Source organism: Vanessa tameamea, chromosome 10, assembly GCF_037043105.1.
Source record: "Vanessa tameamea isolate UH-Manoa-2023 chromosome 10, ilVanTame1 primary haplotype, whole genome shotgun sequence".
Classification (NCBI taxonomy): Eukaryota; Metazoa; Arthropoda; class Insecta; order Lepidoptera; family Nymphalidae; genus Vanessa; species Vanessa tameamea.
The window spans coordinates 4,368,559-4,391,380 of NC_087318.1; the positions used below are offsets into that span (position 1 = coordinate 4,368,559).

Below are 22,822 nucleotides of genomic sequence, written 5' to 3' on the forward strand. Positions count from 1 at the left end.
TTTTTACATAACATTTACGATCATAGATAATTAGCGCTAGTATTGTTGATAAGTAAAATTTATTTAATAAAATATGACTAACTGACGTACAATGCACGGCCAAAACAATTGGTCTAAGATTTTCAAATATTGCACAGGAATTACTTATGAATCGTAGATGAGCGCCACTTTTCACTTGGCGGTAGAGCTTTGTGCAAGACCGCTCGGGTAGGTTACGTTAAGATTTATTTGGTTTTTATGTAGATAGGTGGACTGGCAATGGGCCTCTTAATGGTAAGTAATGTATGTGATAACAACATTGGTACTATAAGAAATATTAATTATTCCTCATATCGCAAATACGGTGCCCGCCTTGAGAACTAACATGTTATGTCCCTTGTGCCTGTATGTATACTGCCTTACCGACCCTTCAAACCGGAACACAACAGTACTGAGAATTACTGTTTGGCGGTAGGATATGGCTGGATGTTACCACCCACTCATCATATATTACAAACGACATAACATTTTCCAAAAACTACACCACGAAATGGTGTTGTCAAGATCTTTTTGAAATTCATCGCTCTAGAGGGTGAAATTGGGGATGAAAGTTGGAATTGAAGTTCGCTTTTGTTCAATCTTTGAAATATGAAAATCGGTATTTCGACTTCTATTCAGCTACGTTTTCGTTTATAAGAAACAGAAAAATTTAAATACCTATTCGTCCTTCCCGGGGCACGGTATTCGTTTCTATAATAAGATTCCACAGCTATTTTTAACTTGGCCTATTAAAAAATTTAAAGCTCATATCAAAAAACCATTTATAAATAAGACGTGGACTTAGTACATACTGACTTCTAGTCAGGATTTATAAAAAGTAATTGTTATTTACTGACATACTCTGTAATCAAAATGGTGGAAAAGAGTAACTACTGAGTTTCTTGCCGGTTTTTCTCGTTAGAATCTACTTTCCGAACCGGTGGCAGCTTTAAGTTTAATTCAACAGTGTAACGTGACGATTCAAAAGCCTGCTTTTATGAGCCTACTTGAATAAAGAATATTTTGATTTGATTTGACATTGTTATTACTTAAAACAATAATCACAGGTATATCTAACTTTGTCGTTGAACATAAATCCTTGTATAGTATCTAGTCCAAATACCCACTCCCACCTAAAATCTAATGTTGCGCAACTCAAGAAAAAGGTCTAAATGTACTTTTGTGATATCATATTTTTTAAATATTCCTATTATTCTCACAAAACCGTAAATAAAAATACAATACAACAAGAAAAAAACACATGATTCATTCGACGGATAAATTCTTTAATATTGCAAATGACCTTAGTGTTTATAAACGTATTTGAAATCGTAGACATAACATATTGAGAAATAAGAAAATACTTATAAGATAATTACGACTCGTGACGATTCTAACAGTTTCTTTTGTGTGCGAGTCTTGAAACGGTAGTGTCTTCTATCATTGGTATATGCTTGCCTACGATTATTTTTGATTTTAAAAGGAAATTCGTTATTTGGTTAAACAGCTGTTCATCAGTCACGTGTACATATGGCGATGCCTCGTGGTCAAGTGAAAAACTGTGTCAGTGTAAACAGTTGCGTGGACGCATATTATGTTTGTTACGTATTCTAGGTTCAAGGGGAGCCAGCCAGATTGCCGACGCGTTTCACTATTTATAGTGTCTCGAGTCTATTTAGCAGTTTGCTCTCAGTGCAGAAATGTCCGGAGTCGTGAACGAGCTATACCCACGCTCATGTAAAGTGTGTGTCGAAAACTATCGGTGACGTGTATAAGAGTCGTATTCAATTATAAATATTATTCGTTTTAATTTATCGAAATAAATTGTACGCAGATTAATATCACCAACGTAAATTTATTAGACGGTGCATGGAACGTCGTCGGACATGCAACTTATGCAACCGTTTCAAAACGGCGTTATACGCTACAGAGTGTTCAGTTACCATTACAGTGTGTGCTCGCCAGTCTGCCCAGTGGCAGGTATTAGTTATGATATAAATCGTAAATATAACATCAGGGATGTGTGAACGTGAATGTTGAAAAACAAAATTGACATTGGTGCTATTTTAAATTGAATGCCAAAGAATCGTTGGAAATATGCCAAACTGAATACAGCTGACTGTAAACAAACAAATTAATATTAAGTAATAACATATTCATATTTGTAAAACTATTTTTCATTCGTAAATACAAATGTCTGGCGCAAACAACCGAGAAAAATTTGCAAAATGGCGGAAAAAACGGACTCGAGTGATAGTGATAGTCCAATAATAGACGACAACGTGATACGTATCCAACTCAAGAAGTCTAATCACAAAAAATGGGAACTGCGTACAAGAAACCTTTCCCCTGGTATCAAATTTCCAATCATACAGCTTTTTGATTCCGAAGGCAATCTACTGGTTGAAACAAACGATGAAAACGTATCAATCAAAAGTTCTGATTATAGTGATTCAATTTTAAGAACCAGCCAATCTTTACGGGAGAAGGATTATAGACATATAATTAGACAAAAAATTGTACGAAAATATAATTCGATATCTGGTGATAAAGTTTATACGCGCGTATATCGTAATCCTGTTGAAATAAGTGATAATAGCGAAAAAAATAACAACTGTTACATAATAAAAGACGGTAGCAGTGTAGCAAACATTCCAAGTAAACTGACAGTAAACAACAACTTCCACGATTTGCAAATAAATAGCCTCGACACCACGCCTTTCCATTCAGAAGGACCGAGTGAAGTGAGCAGCTATAAAAGTTCCGACAATGAAACTGGTGATGATTTCGCTACTAATGATAAATTGTCCCAGAATAAGACCGAGATTTCTGAAAACGGTATTGATCCGGTCACGTTATCAAAACACCCGTCTACTGTAACTTTAAATCTACTCGAGGAATCTAACAAAGAAACATTTGATAAAACGGGGAATGTGTATTTAGGACTTCAAACATCACAATCACTCACAAATGCTACGTTGTCAGATCATGTTAAAGGGTGTCATACAGTACAGCGTTCAAAATCCAACGCTGTTTACAAGCATCCCCAAAATAAAGTCTCTTTTCTCAACACATACTTAAAAAGCTTACCTGTCCGGACAAGCTCTAATCCGGATTGGTTTACCTTACACCTACGCCAAACATCAACAGTGGCTAAGAATTCACACGAAGAAACGAATCGAAAAGATTCTCCCACACTTATTTCCGAAAATACGTGGCAATCTTGTAAAATAGACGATAATACCGACACTGATTTTATGAATATTCCAACAGATGTTGCAGCTGATTGTGAAATTAAAAAGCGTTTAAAAATGTATAGGCGAGGTATATCTGATATCGAACACTGGAACGCAACTACAAGTTTGTTTACAAGAAAAAGACGACACTCTGTAAGTGGTGCCTGGCGGATTACTCGCACTTCTTCGTCTGAGAGTGTTGACGAAGCTGACGTGGTACTTAACCGCTTAAAGAGAAGGATACTTAAGAACAAGTTAAGAGAGAAACGTCGGAGTGTCGTCACTAAGCCACTTTTTAGTGAGTATAATTTTTCATTTTTATATACGTCACTTTTTCCCATTTTATTCACAGTCGTAATTATTGAAATCTGTTTTATTAGTTCATAGTTCAACAAAAATTCTAAATACGAGTAAGAGCCTCTTTACAAGGAAAAAATATTGTTTTTTCTTTTCGCAACTATTTTGGATGCCTTTGATTAATATTCAGTAAGGTGTTACATATACCGCAAATACCTCTAAAGGATCCATAAATACACACAAACATCGACATCGTTAAAAACACCTCTATTCCTATGAAGATAAGGTTTGTTGATTTATAGGAAATATTTGAAAAGGTCCAAGTTGTGTTAACATAATACTACACTCCATTATTCTCTGATTTATGGCAGCCAGTTGTTTAGTTCAGCTGTCATATGGTTCGTTAGGTAATAATGGTTAGGCATAGACAAAGGTACAAATTATGTTGATTAGAATTTATCTATTCATAAAAAAAAGTTTATATTATAGTAGAAGATATTTTTATTAATAATAAGTAGGCAGGCTGGCAAATGGCCGGACTGAATACCGGATGGTAAGTGGTCACCACTATACAGACGAACAATGCCAATGCGCCACCAAGTTATCGTTACTGGTTCACTCATTTTGTGTTGTGTCCCGGTTGGAAGTAACTGGAATACAACAATACTAACTATTGCTGTTTGGCAGTATAATACCTGATGAGTATCTAGATGGAATTGGATGGAAAACTATAAAGTAGGTATTCTTATGAATAATATTAAGTTCATTTCACATAAGCTGCTTTTATTATTATGTTACTAATTAGTACGTGTGGGATAAATCGTACACCTGATCTACAATTGATCTGAGTGTTCGTGCTTGTATTTAAATCCGTTCTCATCTTTGATATCAGTAGAGCTACTCGTATTAGAACAATCTTAAAACTATCAGTATTTAAAACGGGATATTAACCATGTTTTTTATTTTTATTTGGTGGAGCTCGATATTTCGACATTATCTACGAATGTCTTGTTCGCGAGACAAAGACAATATGGTAAATATCCCGTTTTAAATACTGATAGTAATAAAAATAACCATGTTAATTTAAAATCTTAAAACTTACCGCAAAATACAATCGTGACTTGCTAGAAAGCGATGTCACATGTGAGTACAATATTCACCATAAGTCGGTTTTCAATAATTCACGAGTGAGCCACGAAATGTGTACTTACTTCTTACAGGACGTCGGGCTACAATAATTATAACTCACCGCAGCAGTATATGGTGCTGTTTTTAATATTGTTTAGTTACTACATTACGTTTTGTTTAAATAAATCGTTGATAATATGTATTATTTCATTTTGTAAGTAGATTAATAAAAAACCCAAAAGAGTATAATGGTCTGTTAAAATCATAAGCTACTTATTTCCTTTGGTAGAATGCCAGTTTGTTCAATTAAAATAACTCTTGAAGTTACTATAAAAATGATAAAAGTAGAACTATTCTGTAATAACAAACACGATCATGAAATGTCAGTAATTACATCTAGGTTACTATGATAATTAAAACATTTAAAGGATACACGCTTATTATCTTCCTTTAATTTTCATTTTTCACGAGTATGATGTTAGAAGAGCCCTGTAGTTCCCAATAATTGTAACATAGACGTTTGGAAGATTTGTCCGTGAAACAGAAAAATCGCGCTTGACATGACGCAATAACGATACACGAAGAGAATTTAAAAATTCATTTGTTATTGAAATACAAACGTAGTTATGAATGCTGTAATATACATTCATATCACGATACAGGTCATATAACATTTTGCTTGTCAGATATAAAATTTTAATTTAGTTACGAGTACATATTTCTCAATATTATTCATTTGTTTATTTCTTGTTTACATCATTTTAAATAAGTTTTGGCTTATATAATACGAAAATTTCGTTATTTTAAGATTATTTATATTGTTTGCTTGTAGTATTTGGCTGACACAACAGGCCAGACCGAGTGTACACAACTTTATAGACCCGTCATAAATTATTAACACGTAAAATTATTATAATTCATTATTATTTTTTCATCATCGTTCAATTATATTCTAATGAATCATGTCATACTTAAATATAAAATATTGTATATAAATATTCTATAGTTTCGAGTGACATACAATTGAGAGAGCTGGGCCTGTGGAAAACCCAAGTTCTCGCAGAATTGCGTGTTCAAGTCAAGAATTGGAAAGCACCGCTGGTTTTTCATAATCATGTGCCTAATTTTTTTTTTCAGTTCAGATGCTAATGAAGTAAAAATCCTCCGATATAAAATCTCATAAATGATTAACACATTTATAAGATATCTATTCAAAGTATATAATACGAAAGTTAAAATACAAATTTAATTGCTACATGTAAATTTCAGTTTATAGCGCCATCTATGTTAAGTCGCACGAGCTAAGCTCTGAACTTCAAAGTGTAAGCTAAGTGAGAAGTTTTAGCCCTCTTGCGGTTGCTTTATGTACTTTTAACTTAAATTCTCTTACATACGAACAAGTAGTTTCTATTTTAAACCGTAACTTGGTGCTGCCACATTTAAGTGATGTACAGTCACAGTAAGAAAACCTTCGTCAGTTTTCAAATTCATTCCTTTATCAAGTCGTAAACTAAAGCACTAAACAGACAACTGCATATAAAATTAAACTAACATAGTATGATAACTTGGTTCAAAATAGTGTAACATCTTTGGACTACGTCTAGTGTCATATCAACATGAAACCTTTTTAATGGACTAATAAGTCATTACAAGATTTAAATTAAAAAATTAAACTCGTTTTTAATAAAATAAAAAAGATTTGTTTAAATGAATAAATTTTACCATAATTACTATTTATTTTTATTATTTTATTTACTACTTCCGTCCTGCGGTTTCATCCGCGTTCCCGAAAGATTTTATGTTTTCCCGGGATAAAAAGTATCCAATATGTTATTCCAGTACATATTCTACCTGTGTGCAAAATTTTATCCAAATCCGTTCAGTAATTTTTACGTGAAAGAGTAACAAACATCCATCCATACCTCAGAGAAATCACCCAGATCCATACACACAAACTTTCGCGTTTATAATATTAGTAGGAAGTAGGATTACTACTATGCACTCTCTTTTATAAGAGACAAGACAATGTCCTAATCTCCAATGTTACACGAGCACTCACGAAGGGCTATGAGGTTTCGTGAAAAGTTGGTAATTGTCATCCCGATCGACGAGTTCTTATTATTATAATAGCTTTTAAGCGCTATTATACTCTTTGCTAGATGCGACTTATAATGACATTGCGACGCAATATGTCATACTCCATCGGTAAAGCAGGTTATCGCTCATACTGTGCACACGGAAATAGATCTTAAGGTGACGAACCTTTTCTTACCCCGACTGTACTTTAATACAAGACTTAAGATATTTTGCGTTCAAATATAGACCTATTAATAATCATCTCGTGTATTTTTGTGACCCACATTTTTTTTATTTATAATTTTATAATGATAGATGAGCAAATGCAATATTAATCATGACTAACACATAACACCCTTAATACGTTGCTACCTAACATAATACGTCCCACGGATTGTAATCACACTGGCTCACTCACTTCAAACCGGAACAAGTATTGAATATTAACAAGTAATGAGTGGGCATTTTTGCAATCTAGACGAGCTAAGCTTTGGGTCTACTACACTTCCCTATCAAACAAAATGTATGTATACCTTTCCTCGATCTGTTCCACTTTTGATCGAGGATACCTTTAAGTAATTACACTATCGACTAGTTAATTATTAAATGATTATATGGCGATTACATACAATAAAATACATTAATATTTCTGGGCCGGATTTAGGGGTGGACAACCGGGGCAACTGTCCTGGAGCCTCCATAATATAGGTTCCGACAGGATATCTATCCTATACTATATTGTGGAGGTTGACTATACATATTTGTCTAGATGTGTATAGTCAAATTATAGTAATAGTAATATTAAAGTATTGCTGTTTTATAAGTGACTAATACAAAGAGTAAATAAATTATAAACAAATCTGACCTATTAAAAATAACTAGGGGCACCCAGTTCTCTGCCCCAGGGCCTCCAGACTTCCAAATCCGGTCCTGTAAACATTGATAGTAAGAGGGAAAAAACAGATTATAGAAGGTAAGTAATGGATAATCTTAAAATAATTATATGTATAAAAGCAGCTATTTAAAGTCAATTTTCTATTCAATGTGTATTTAATGTCTACCTAATGAAATAAATACCAACACAATTTATTTTCAATGGAATTAATATTATATAGATATTAAATTAAAGATAGTTGTACGTTTGTACTACGAATTTCTATTAAATTCTTTTAGTATGTTTAATATTTATGATCATTAAAAGAGCGTCATTCTGATAGAAGTATTCAAGAAGATTAACAATAGAAGAATGAAACTATTGTTGTTCCTCTTAGCTACTTTCACTATGACTCAGATATTAAATGAAAGAATCTTTATAATTATTTGCTTCAATGATCGGTATCTGTGCCATATTACCTGTACCTAATTAAAAACATTCAGAGAAAGTGTAGCAACCCCGTTACCTTCAAATTACTTACTATAAATTCCTAATAACTCGTTTGTTATAGAATTAAAAATTCAAAAGTGAAAGACAATTGACAAAATACTAAAATCATTTTATATCTACGTAGTATAATGCAAAGTCCCCGCCGTTTGTACGCTTTGGGTATTTTAATTACGCAAATGTGGGTTGCATCAATAAACTGAGTGAATTAAGATGAAGGTTTAAGTATAATATATATTATAATTCGCGGCTTTACTCTCCTTTACTATGCATATACATATTACACAAGAGAAAAACCGAGAATTTCAACATTCCTAACCGGCAAAAACAAGAATTCTTCTTTTTAAGTTTCGCTCTTCAATCTTAAAGTTGTATATTGTATCCGTGTGAAGCCGGGGCGGGTAGTAAGTCTTCAATAATATACAGAGTAAATATAGACGTATCCACATTGGTAGGTACGTTCCACATTTTTTGTGTACCTTAATATTTCAGTGTAAAAGTTTCGAAGGCTTCGCCTCTTGTTTCATAAATCAATGTAATGGTTTCCGCTCCTTTTTGCCTTTCGTGAAGAAAACCAAGAAAAAGTGACATCTTAGAAATCTTTCTTCATTGGCTTAAGGCCAACACTTGAGACGCTCAGCTGCAGTCATATTATACCAACATGGAAACAAACTTGTTAGAAATAAATTAGTGACCATACTCGAAATCTCGATTTAGGTCAAGAAAATTTATTACATTTTATCCACTTCTTACTCATATTAGCTATATATAACTGCCTTCTTGGTAACCAAGATTATGAGGCTGCAGCTATCATTTATACAGGTCGAGCTAACAAAAAATATTTCTAATTTCTGTCATTCAATTCTCAGAAGTAGCACTGAGTTGTTTTGGCTGACTCGGAAAACACGTAAATAAGTTGATCCTACACCTGATCTCGCTCTCAGTCGTTATCCATCTGGACGTGATGGATTGACGTCCCACTGAATGAGAGGAATAGAGAGTACATCTGTACTTACAAGCACTTAATATCTTATTCGCTAGTTTGTCATTGCGATAAGGCACTGTAGCAGAAATTCGGTCTGGGAAGCATTATTATAATTTGGTACCTAAAGCGAACTCTCCACTATTTCATACTACGCCTTTTACGAGAAATCTACTTCAAACATTATACAAACAGCAATTTCCTGAAGGAATTACCTTTAAGGTATAGCTTAATATATAAATTATAAGCCATAAATACTTGAAATTAAGGAGACACTTTAATTTCCTGTTGAACAGGTGCAATCAGAAAGTATTTTCGGAATTTTCATTTTAAATGGGAGCACGCGCACTGCACCCATCAATCTTAGCAATATCTAATCGAGCCGATCAAAGTATAATTTGTTTAACCCGATAGGACAAATAAATACGAAGATACGCATTCACGTCTTAAGCACGACAAGACCCCGGGTGCAAGTGTGCTCTTCGATAAAAAAAAATATAAGCGACTCGGGCAACGTACCAACGTTAGGTAACCGGCCAAAGTCTTGGATCAGCAAGTCTTAACACCTATTTTTTGCACACCCCGCACTTGGAATAAGACGGGCCTACTCATTCGTTTCTAGTATCCGACAAATGTCGCTCATAGAATGCACTAAGTATAACACGAGTGTGGTTTTGGGATAATTTTATCATAATAAGATAAACTTGCCAAGGACTTATTAAGAATGTATTTAAGTGTCTTATTTGAAGGTATGTTACTCAGTTAACTCATGATTTTAGTTAATTTTGCGATTTGAATGAACTATCATAATAAAAAAAAATAATGACATAAATCAGATAATACATGCATTTTTGTATTATGTATAATTAAAAAGATATTTCATTTCGATGTCCAAAAACGACAAAAGGTTGTATTCTCTAAAAGGTACCTGCATCGATTATAGACATAACTAAACAAGCCATAGACACACATAGCGGTATGTGTAAAGGCCAGGGTAACTTATTTATAGTCGCATTAATCGCTGCCAACGTAAGCACGTCGAGTTAATTTTTGCTTAGGGTCAAGGCCATTCGGGTCATCGCAATAGCATAGCCACTACGGCATTGCGGCTATAGTTCAACAAATATCATTAATCCGGATTGCGGCACAGTAATTGCACATGATCGTAGTATAAACAAAGAAATAATCATAATTTTCTTAGCAGTACGAGCGGCTTAAAAACAGAAACACATGGTATAGTACATGCGCAGTGACGGCGCCGCAAGTCAATATCCTCCCTACCCAACGCCGACGCGCCGCCATGACGCGGCTCGTTTGCGTGGCCTTTAGACAAAGGCATCTATACGCGTTTTATAACTTATTAATTTCTAAAATAAATATATTCCTATTTTACCACTTCAGAAAATTTTGATAAGTATAATTGGCACTATCAAAACAACGTGTAATATGCGCATTATGTATACATATTATATTTTTTTGCGCATACATTATTCGCTTTCACCGAAAATGTAACTACCGATCTCAAATTATACACAAAGGTAATTCAATGCCTTGGTAATATTAAAATAATATATTGATTAAATAATTAATATTTATTATTGCTGTATTATACTTTGCAACTTAATAAAAACAGTTTAACTTAAAGCGTTATTAAATAATAACGCTAAGAAATCAAAAAGATAGTAACGAATATGATATTGTAACATACTATGCATTTAAAATTTGAAATCTTATGTACAGTCAGGTTGCATTACTAGTGCCTTTACAAATACGTCAAGTGTGACTTAGCCCATTTTACCGTAACGCTCAAGTTAGTTGTGCGTTTGTCCGCCAGAGTGGCGAAGATCGCGAACCAGCTGCTCCGTTTGACAGCGAGACCACTCGAGGCACGTCGACCGGTCGAATCCGACCGATGCCGTCACGTGTACCGGGATCAAGATCCGATTTTTGACTCTCCTAAACAACTTTTATATAATTCGTGAAAGTACCGGTGTAACACACGATTTATTACGATTGTGTTTGAGTTTTAAAGCATTCAGTTCCGTTTTATTGTGTGAAATGTTATAGTCATATTGTGTACGAACGCTTTGGTATTTTCGATTGTTTGCTTTTGATTTTGATTTGAACCGGATTTTGTTTTAAGCTGCAGTTCTATAATTGGTAAGTTTAGTCTTTAAATATTTTATTTGATATTGTGTGTTAAAACTTTGTTTATAAATTATATTAGCAACGTTTGTTTACAAAATTACACGTATCATTATTTTTCACATTTTAAGATTACATGAGATAGATCATCAAATATATCCTTGAGCTTACTTAAATATAGTTTTTTTTACGTACTTTTAACAAAGATAATTTTGATTTTTATTTTTCATTGAACATAACTAGATATTATTTCATTTGTTTACTTTCCAGCCAATCTAATAAAAATATCATCTACCTTATTTTAAGTTACCTACAGGCTACATGTCATCCAATATTAATAAATTAAGTAAAATGAATCGAAAGAATAAAAAAAAGTGTATTAAGTACGCTTTAACTACAATTTCGACTTAACTATTTTTTGATTAGAATATTTTTGTTTCCATAGTACTCTTACCTTAGGTAGGGTAGATAATATGACATAAAACTGAAAAGGTAACATTTTATCGAAAGATGTACGGAAGCGTGCGTGTGCGTTACAAATAAATATTTGAAATCTTAAAATTTGTTTAATAGTATTTAAAAATACATAAATAGAACATTATATTCAAACCTTATCCATAAGATTACCTGTTTGTAAATTTCACCTCAAGTTTTCTTTTCTACATTTTCATTTGAATCTCAAAGAACGAACAAATTATGATCTTACGAAGTGACGTTATTGTCATGTTTTTAAACTTCCATATTCTACTAATTATGAATAATCTTTTACAAATGTGAGTCAGACCTCGTAATTAGAAAAAGCAGTTAGCATTGGTATGCCAAAATATATACATACAGATAAGATACGAAAGTTAAAAAAACGTGTTTAAATAAAATATCATCACGCTAATAGGCAATAAGTGTAAAAAAATTGTAAACTAAGTGACTGTCTTAAGAATAATTAACATAAAAAACAAACTTCTAAATAATTTTAAAACGTTAAGTTGACCATAATTCAAGTAATTTTCCTGTTTAAAATTTTCTTTAATTCACAAAACTAATTATTAAGATTTAATTTTTTTGACAACTGGCTTTAATGTTTCGGTATTTGAAGTTTAACATTTTTTTGTCAACTTCCTCTACTTAACAACGATGAATTTAACTTCAAATATTAGATTAAAATCTCGTTTCTGTGAATAAAAGATTCGCTAATTATTATAAACATGAATATAGGAATAATATAGGTATACTGACTGAGCTAAGTTAATATTTCGCATACGGAATATAAAGCAAGCATGCTTCACGCAATGTATTCTTCGGCATTTTTTAACATTGCACTAGGTATGTATTGTTATATACTACATAAGTATACTATTGTTTATTACGATTAAACATTTCATTAGTGTTTCGTTCGAAAAGTTGTTACACTAAATACATATATGAAATGGAAGATTAAATGAAATTAACGTGAATTAAATTAAAAATCATTTAATCGATATATAAATACTTCACATTGTTTTTAAATTACTTTTAATACAATGTGAAAAGTTTTTATATTTTCTATCATTTTACTTTCTAAGAACATTTACATTTTATAGCTTATAGTCTCTTTTAAAACTTTCTATTGCTTGTTTTATCTTAAAGGCTTTACATATAACATTTTATAGTTTTTGTATATATGTTTTCAATTATTTTAATCGAATATATATAAAAAATGATACATTCTTGGCGAATAAAAAGAATCTTAATATAATTATTAAAAGATTAAGATTCCGAGAATATATAAACGAGCATACGATCCCACGAGACAATCTCAGGCAACAAATTTTTAAATACTTTAGAGGGCTTTAATTATAAATGAAACATAATTAATTTTTAATCTATTAAATATATTAAGTTTAACAAAAACTTATTGAAGTCCCGTCATTCTAATAGTTTTAAAAATAAATATCATAATATTTTCCTAAATAATAATAACCAATCATGGATTATAATACATCTATATAAAACTATCACATTTTAAATTTAAAGCATAGCAAAAAAAAATAGATCTTTTCCCTTAAAACTCTAGCTCGTCACAAACAGCGGTTAGTTATATTATAGGCTAAACTTAAAAAAATTGATAGATATTAAAACTGTTTTTGTTTTAATTGAATGAAGTAGGTACTTTTGCTTAGATATAATCAGAGAAAACAACGAAATCTTGTTTTGAGCACTCATAATAAAGAATATTTGTCCTCTAAAAAGCCACGCTGAATGGGACATTTCATTTGGCGACAAAATGGTTGTTTCATCTCGACGGAATAGCTTGACGAATTAGGGGTCACTATGAAAGTGAGCGCGGTTCAACGAAAGCCTTATTATGCATTCTAGCAAGTCTTCACGTTTATGCCTCCAGAGAGCCATCGTGCATCGTAGCTCTGGGAACACCTCACGTTTTGAGGTCAATGTCGACCGCTTTGTTCCATTTGTATGCTAAATAAAAGTTGTGCTTTTGACAACTCGACTCGTTTTGCGGTGTTTTTAGTCGTTACAACCTTTACAAAGACAATATCGAGAATAACTGTGAAGTCGTGTTATAATGGAACGTTTTAATGCTCCGATGTTTTACGGCGACTTGATGGGCTCCGATAATGCAGTGGTCTCGAGCTAACCTCTGCACTATTGTGGTAAACCACTCATGTCACAAGCGTAATCTCTATAAGAGAAATAAATGGTTGAAGCATTTTCCGAGTCGTTGGAGAATTTATCCTTAAAGTAAATTAAACCGAGCTTCCGCTTCTAAACTGCTAGTTTCTGGGCACAGTCTTATTTGAATACATTTTATGGTAATGTAACGCTTGAACAGCCTTATTTTCTCATTCTATTTCACTTCATTGGTGTTAACCTCTTTTATTTGGAAATTAAATATTAACCCATATTCTTATAATATTTACGAGGGCCGAAACAATTAGAATAAATTGCGCCCAATAAAAATGTCTCAACAACAGGGCGTTGGTCCACTTTAATGAAATATTACTAAAAGCTTGACTCGCAAACTGATACAATTACCCAAAAATCTCTTATAATAAATCTTGATTTCTATACCCAATTATGACATTTATTTTTCGCAATATGTACCTATTGATGACAATCTATAATCATATTGGTATAATTATATTAAGACCATCTCCTACTAAAGCAAATTGCAAACTTTTGCGTTTTATATAAGGGACGTGGTTATTTCCTTTGCTGTCCCTAAATTTTTCTTAAAGCCTTTAAATTCTGAAAGATCACGATTCTCAGAAATTTATAACGCTCACCGGTGAGCGACTTTTAGTAATGAATTATAAGATGTGACAAAAGTTTAAATATTATTAAAAGATCAGAGACTAAGTTTTGCGAAGACATTTGAAAGAGAACGGGTCTCTGTGAGCTAAAATATGAACATTTTTTATAAGGTTCTGGTATATATGGTTTGCATATGTAACTTGAACTGATGACGCAACATCAGCGTTTGATATTCATACCGACTACCCTTTTTTCAATTAGCCTTGGTCAGGTAAAAAGGGCGCGGTGGACAACCATTATAACGGTCCATAAAGACCATTTCATTTTAGGTCCACCTTCCGGGCGGTCCCATAAAAAAGATCGATAAGACCTCGGATGCATTAAAGTGACTGTAAATAAAGTATGTTTGCGTTTTCCCGTCCATTATTTAAAACTAGCCAAACGCAAATAACTAATATATTCATTCAACGAATCAATTTCAAGAGTACGATTTAATTTGAACGATACGATTTACACAAATACATTATTTGTCTAATAACTAGAATTATTTAAATAATATACTTCGTACGTTGCTTCACGACGTTCTATTTACAAGTGAATTTATCGATCAAAATGGTAAATAGTGTTGCTTTGGTTCGAAATATAAACAGTGAGCTTCTGTGTCAGTTCGTACCGATCTCTTAATCGTAACAACCCTATCCTGGTACGGCTATTGCTATTCGTTTTATTCCAACACTGGAATTATTGTGTTTGAATTGGTTTATCCGTACAAATAAGAAGTAAGGTAATTCGATTCGTCGATGTATTAGTTTTATTCGAATAACAAAAAAAAAATGTGTCAAATTTAATCTGCGAATTTAGAATTGTGTATAATTCTACTGCATATGCACGAAAATATTTTGAATAAATTGAAAAGTAGGCACCAATAATATTACTAATTTGTAAAAAGTGTACTAAATAAAGATTCCATATTTTTTTTCCAATACTTATCACACATTCCGGAGTTAGTGCTATTGACAATATTATTTGTACGCGCACAGGAAATGGAATTATTTTAACTTTTGGTATGACTAAAAGGTATCGCACATTTAACCCTTAAATGCGATTTGGGCAAAAAATCGTTATTTTCCTTTAGTATATTATAAACATATATATCAATAAAATGTTAAAATAATATTTTAAATAAACATTTCATTCTAAGCATTTAAATTTTACAAATAACTTCGTACATTAGTTACGTACATAGATAACTTAGTGTATATTATATTTACTTGAGAATTCTCTAATTTCGATTGAATCATTAGGATAGTAATTGCAGTAACACGACATTTTATTTCGAGGATGATTTATGTTTTTGTCAATAAATTCTCATTGGTTATTAACCCATTATGATAAATAAAATTGTATACTATTAAGGAACTGTGTCCTTTATGTTAGCATATTAAGTATTTCTCGATAAATAAACTAATAATTAAACTACACAGCTCTAATAGCTCTAGTCTACAATCAAATTGTTACGATACACAGTATCAGCGAGCGCTGCGTAAACAGCAATTGATCAATTGAGCTGGCACTAACGAAGTAGATGATGCCCTGTTGTAATGAAGATAGTCAATATTTTATTTTAAAGGTTAACTATTAATATGACGTATATTGAAGTCACAAAGCATATAATTAATTTATTATATGTTACGTATTACGTTTACTAACTTATGAGCTCCATGAGGTCCATGAACCAAGATGATCCAGTGACTAGAATCTGTTATTCTTAAGCACGGATCGCGGGTTCAAAAGTGGTACTTATTCCAAAGCGATATTTACTGATTTTTGTTGTTTGTTGTTGTAGGTTGCTAAAAGTAGCTGTAAATATGTCATTTATTTATGTCGTATGATAGATACATAGTAACTTAAAATGAAATACATTTGATAAGTATTACTAAGTAAAGCATCGCAATCTATAAAAAAAATATTATTTTTTAATTTACTGCATAAATATTATGTTGCTCAAAGTATCAAGACGCTTTGTAAACAGCAATTGATCCATTTTGCTCTACACTAATGAACAAGATGGATGACGCGCTCCTGTAATGACGATAATAGTTTTAATGCTTTGAAAGGAAAACACGTTAATAGTTTAACTGTTTATAAGTCTCTCGTAAATGAAGTCTTCGAATTTATAAAACTGTACTGTAAACGAAATACTCCTGAGTGTGTTTAATTTTTATAAACCAAACGAATAATTATTATTTTGCGGCTTTGGGCTTTGCGCAGGAGTGTTTTTTAACTTTGCCGATTCATAAATTTAAATCATTTTTAAAAAAATACCTTAATAAATAAAACATATTATTCAACACTTGCTAGTACTGAGTTTCTTGCCGATTGTGTTCGGTAGAATCTACATTCCTTACCGGTGGTAGCTTCACTTAATATAGTTTTGTAAAATAACGTTTCTAAAGTGCTTGTAATAGAATACTTGAATAAAGTATATTTTGATTTGATTTTGGTAGGTACCACTTACCTACTTACCCTTACTTGAATACTTATATAACAATCCCTGTAGGTCACTAGCAGTGTTGCTAGTAATAAAATATAAATGGATTAACACTTTATTGTCGAGTTCCGGTTTGAGGGTGAGTGAGTCAGCGTAATTACCGACGCAAGGGGCGATGAGATTTGCCAAACTTGGCAGCAAATTGACGTTGTGCGAAGTAATTATTACTTTTCACATTATCAGCGCTTACAGGTGACCACTTACCATCAGAGGCACATTTGGTGGTCTGCCTTCCCAAATAAAATAAAACTTGTAACTTTCAGTTTCAAACTTATTGTAATGGATCCGATTCTTGTTACATACGTTTTTATGACAATGGAGTTAAATAAGATAGTTACAGAAGGATGTGTGTATATGTGTTGAGATGTATTTATATAACTTCGGAATGTTGCACACTTGCTCAATAATATTCGAATATTGAATGAATTGAAAAGTAAGCACCAATAATGTTACGATTTTGTGACCAATAGCATACAAGTGTAGTAAATAAAGATTCGAGATATTTTTCCAATATTTATCACACATAGCGGAGTCGGTGCTACCGACAATAATATTTGTACGCTCACAGGAAATAGAATTATTTTAACTTTTACCGAAAGTCAATATAATATGTACATGATGTGTATGCTTGTTGACATGTAATTATTTACATGTAAAAAAACTGAACGAATTATTAGATACATCAAATCAACTTAGATGACGTTCAATTACGTATTCGAAAACTTATTTTTTTTTTATGTGTAATACTTTTTAAATAAATAATAAAACGAATTGTAAGGCTGTTAAGTGTATATAAATAATAACGATTGTCTAATATTTGAAGTCAACCGTTGGATTCAACTGAGAATAGTGTGATCAAAAATAAGCAGAAATTCTATATTTTTATTTGTACGATTTGAGGCCTCTGAAGCGGGGGAGATAAAGTTTTTGATTACTCCCGGGAAACGCTCCATTTCAAAATATCCCATATGTTAATCCATAATATTAGAGTTTACTGTAGCGGGTTTTGGTAACTTTCATGTTATAGAAATATTTGTTTTACTGTTTGTTTTTTCAATATTCGAGCAAATATGAGAATGATTGCTGGATTTGAATTGATTTAATTCGCTCATTAGATTACAAATATATATTAAAATAATTTAGGTCATCTATAATTGTTAACTAAATTAAAATTATATACGATAGCATAAAAAAAGAAAGAGAGAAGTTATCTCACTACATATTTGAATTAATTGATTTTATTTGATTACTCTTAAGAGGAGTGGATTTATGCAGTGATCTTTTTAAATATATGTATATTTAATAATAGATATTTAAACATACAAACAAGATTAACTCAATCAGTTCATTGTGAAAGTAAACATTAACGTTAAATAACTATATGAAACATCCCAATATTATTTCGAAAGTATTTCTTAATTAATTGATTTTAAAAGTGCGGAAACGAGTGTAATCTCAGTAACATAACCGAGCCATGAAGTAACTCTCATCTGTCTCTCAAGCACAATCAACACTTTCCCAATTTAATTGTGTAATGTATTAAAAGTTTCGTGGTCGTTTGCAACAATCTACCTGAAAAAATTACAACTTTTTCAAAGACATATATTTATACTTAAGAATTTAAAAATTAATTACAAATATACTCGTTAAGTATTCATTAATAAAGGCGATGTAAATATAAATTGAATAATCACATTGATGACGATGTAAGTACCGACTTCTACATTTGACCCAATTCCGTAAATAGAATCTGTTATAGTTTTAACCAAGAAGCTTTTGGTATACGGGGTATCTTAATTTAAAACACTAACTTTATTAATGTTATAAATATGAAAGTACTCACTTATGGATACTTTTGTTTCTTTCTTTATGATATAGGTAGGCGGACAGGCAAATGGGCCTCCTGATGGTAAGGGGTTACCACCGTTTTTAGACATCTCATCATTAGACGCTGTAAGAAATCTTAAACACTAGCTTTGCCCGCGACTTCGTGCGCGCTTGAATTTAACAAAAAAGTTATTGTTGTAGCCTAAGTTACTCCTTATTATATCAACTTTCTGCCAGTGAAAGTCCTGTCAAAATCTATCCAGCCGTTGTTCATCATAATCATCCACCTGCCCTTTTGCCAATTTGATTTGGGGTCGGCGCAGCGTGTCTTGATCTTCCATACTTCTCTGTCTGACGTCATCTCACAAGTAACATTTTTTCCAGTCATATCGTCTTTTACACAATCCATCCAACGTTTCTTTGGTCGTCCCTTTCCTCTATATCCTTCTTTATATTTTATTAAGGTATGGAAAAATGCTTTAAGTTGAAAATAAAATCATAATGACAATACTGCGACACACCTGAAATTTCTCTAGTAAATCTTATTTAATTAATTTATATAATTGAACAATAACTCCAAATAGGATAAGATGATAATTTTAAATAAGGTTGCGGTTGCTTGAAACCATTTAAGTTTACATTCACTATATACAAAGTTTTTATGTATAAGTTATATAGTTTTATTAGGGCAAAAGCGGTCGGGATAGCGATTTTCTCTTTGACAACGTCGACACAATGAACTATGTACATCTCATTAAATTTGCGACGCACAGAAACGTATTATTAATTAAATAGACTACGAGCTGTTCTACCTAATGTTAAGGTCTTATGTTACAGGATATGTTATAAGTTAATTTACGAAAAAGGTTTTGTCAATAATATTTTTTTAGTAACTGTAAAATACTGATTAAAATCGTTCACAAATCTTTATTTGTAACAAGTATCTCATAAAATCGAAATGAATAATAAATAAAATTTATTATTGTATATAAAAATGTATTAATATATATAAAAATGTGCTATATTTGATTCTGGGAAAGTAATTGTATCGGTAAACATAAATGAAAATTAAAAATTTAAAAATATTTGATTACAAATATATTATTAGTCATTATTAATTTGCATTTCGTTTTTGTCAGCTTTATATTAAAACCCAATGTAATCTCAAGCGCAAGTTACATAACATCTTTGTTCCCGTGGTTCACGCATGTAAGGATTTGTTGAAATATCTTACGGTGCCAACGTGAGGCCCGTGGTGACCACTTACTATCAGATGGCCCACTTGCCAGCTCGTCTAATTATTTTATAAAAAACAAACACAAACAAAATAAAAGGTAGTTTTTATTCTTATATGGGAAACGGTGTATTAAAAAATATTTATTTTATCTATACAATCGGGTTCAGTACATAGTACTATCACACATTTTTTATGTGAGAAAAGTAGCACCGGTTGCATTGTCTTTAACTCGATATTGTCTTATATTGTAGAATTACTTATAACTTAGCAAAGTACGGAAAAGAAAATAGGAAAAGGTGAAACGCAAAAAACCTTATTGCGCGAATTGTTATATTAACACTTCATATTGTAGTGTCCACAGTTTTCAGTTTATAATAGTTACTTGGAGAACGTAAACAGTTGTTTAAACTGTGCTAATATTATAAATGTGAACGAATTATTGAGAATTTAATTGCCGTAGTCGTGCTATACAACAAAGAAACAAGAGGAGGCTTTTAAAACTATTTAGTTTGAAGTAAAAAAACTTTACTACATTTTAATTTACGTCAAGTAAAGCGAGCACGAAAAAGCTAGTTACTAAGTATTGTAGATAATAAAATACGCTCATATTATTATCAGTGATTCCATCAAATATTTTAATTACACTTTAAATGGTTTTCGTAATGCTCTAGTCTATTAAGAAATTACGATAATAAAATCAATATTTTCTATAAAACTATCAATTTGTTGATCATTAGTTTGATTCCGTACATTCTTTCAGATTGAATCGATTTACGAATTTGACTTTATTTAATTCTGAATGTCACTTCGGCTTTCGTCGTCGAGCGTTCGAAAATTGGTACAAAGAGTCACGCCTTTAAAATCAAAATGAGTCTAGAACAAATCACATGTAAAAAAAATTATTATGTATAATCTTTTATTAGTTAGCCCAAGGTTGGTGGCGCATTGATAATGTAAGGTTCATATTTTTAACAGCGACAAAGTCTTTTCTTATAATAGTATAAGAAAATATTTTGCTCAATGAGCTATGGTGACCACTTAACATCAGACCACTCAACACATATTTTATCGTCCGACATACATATATTATATAAAAAAAAATCTAGTGTCGATGAAAATATACCATCTTCATTATTGTACTTTTGTAAATTTTTAATCGGTTACTAGTTTTGTAAAATACTCAGTTGTATAAATAACATTGTTGCGGATTCGAATGATCATAATAAAACAACCTACATTGAGCTTAATCGACAGAGTAATTAGAGTATAAATTAAATTTGATAGAATAATCATTAAAAAAATTGAGGAAAACTATAACTAATATTATAAATGCGAACGTAACTTTTCTGTCTGTCTGTCTGTTACGCTTTCATGGCTGCACCACGCAAGCTAAAGGCAAAACCTACGTCCGATAGAACGAGTTTGGTATAGAAGTAAACTCAAACAATATACTGAATACAGAAGCGAATAATTATGATTGGATTACGTAAGTTTCTTAGCATAAGCATAAGGTTTTGACCTCTCACTTTGTAATATTATACGAACTAATTTATATCAAGATTTCATTTCGACTTACATATTTTATCACCAAACGTTTGCTATCTCTACACGAACAATACGTATCATTTTATATCATAGCCCAGTAGACACACGGCTTAAAATATAAAATCGTAATATAAGTAAAAGAAGACTCAGGCTTAGCAAAATTTAAAGCAAAATCATCTTTAATCTGTGTACAATAAGAGCTACAGGTGTGTGGTCATTGTAGCGGGATGAGTGAGTAATGAACTTGACAGTGGTGATATTATTGCTGGTGGGCGATGCATTCCGACGCTATAAATACCTAACGCGGTGTGAGACGAGTCGAGTCGGATAACCGCTTAGTCCCTTGATGTGTTGAGGGAGTAAACTTTAGAACTCATGCGTTGGAATTTGCTTACTTTTTTTCTTTAATTTCAGCCCTAAAGGCTAGACAAATTCTCTTTTCATTTATTTCTATGCGCTATTCCCTGTTGTACAGCATTTTCGAACGAAGGCGTAGATGTTAATTTCCTTTTTTTTGTAGCTTAGACTTACTTTGACTTATAATATTATATATGTATATATTTAAGCACAGTTGACTAGGTACCGGTAAAATTCATACGTAGTTACTCCTCCCATTTACCCTACTTCGTCTTCTTAATCGTCATTTAAGACGATTGTATAGGAATAGAATCTTTTAATAAAATTACAATTTTTTAATAAAATGTTTAAACTATTTCTAAGGTTAGCCGTAAATAATCTGTCTGTTGTCGCCGCCAGTTATACAATAAATATCGATCGCTGTGTATGTTCGCTAAGTGCCTTACTCTTCCAACAAGTCGTTAAAAGACATTTCGACATTGTAATATTTTACTACTCCATAGCAATATTTTGCAAACATTTGTTTCTTTGATAAACTGTGAACAAATAGAATGATATATAATATACATAGGTAAACTATTCGGTCGCAGCACTTCTCGCTGGAACACTTAATTTTATATTATGGACCTTATTGGATTTTTTATATTATGATGTCTGATTTTCATAAGATAAAATCAAAATATTCTTAATAAAGTAGCCTAAGCATAAATATATCATTGGTTAGGAATATAAATATACCTACTTAGTGTTGTGCTTTGTGCAAGCCCCAGGCAAGGGCAGGTATCAACGACTG

At 31.9% G+C, this 22,822-nt stretch overlaps 1 protein-coding gene across 5 annotated transcripts in view; it reads left to right on the forward strand.

The window, feature by feature from the left end:
- Positions 1-1,675: 1,675 nt before the first annotated feature.
- Positions 1,676-22,822, forward strand: part of LOC113403518 (uncharacterized) — a 100,342-nt gene continuing 79,195 nt past the window's right edge. For 2 of the 5 annotated variants that reach the window (XM_064215947.1, XM_064215946.1), the window contains exon 1: positions 1,677-3,552. In XM_064215947.1, the coding sequence (XP_064072017.1) occupies positions 2,247-3,552 (1,306 nt within the window). In that variant the 5' untranslated portion in view covers positions 1,677-2,246. Of the gene's footprint in view, positions 3,553-22,822 lie in introns of all 5 variants that reach the window. The other 3 variants (XM_064215945.1, XM_064215944.1, XM_026644129.2) reach the window with 3 other exon arrangements.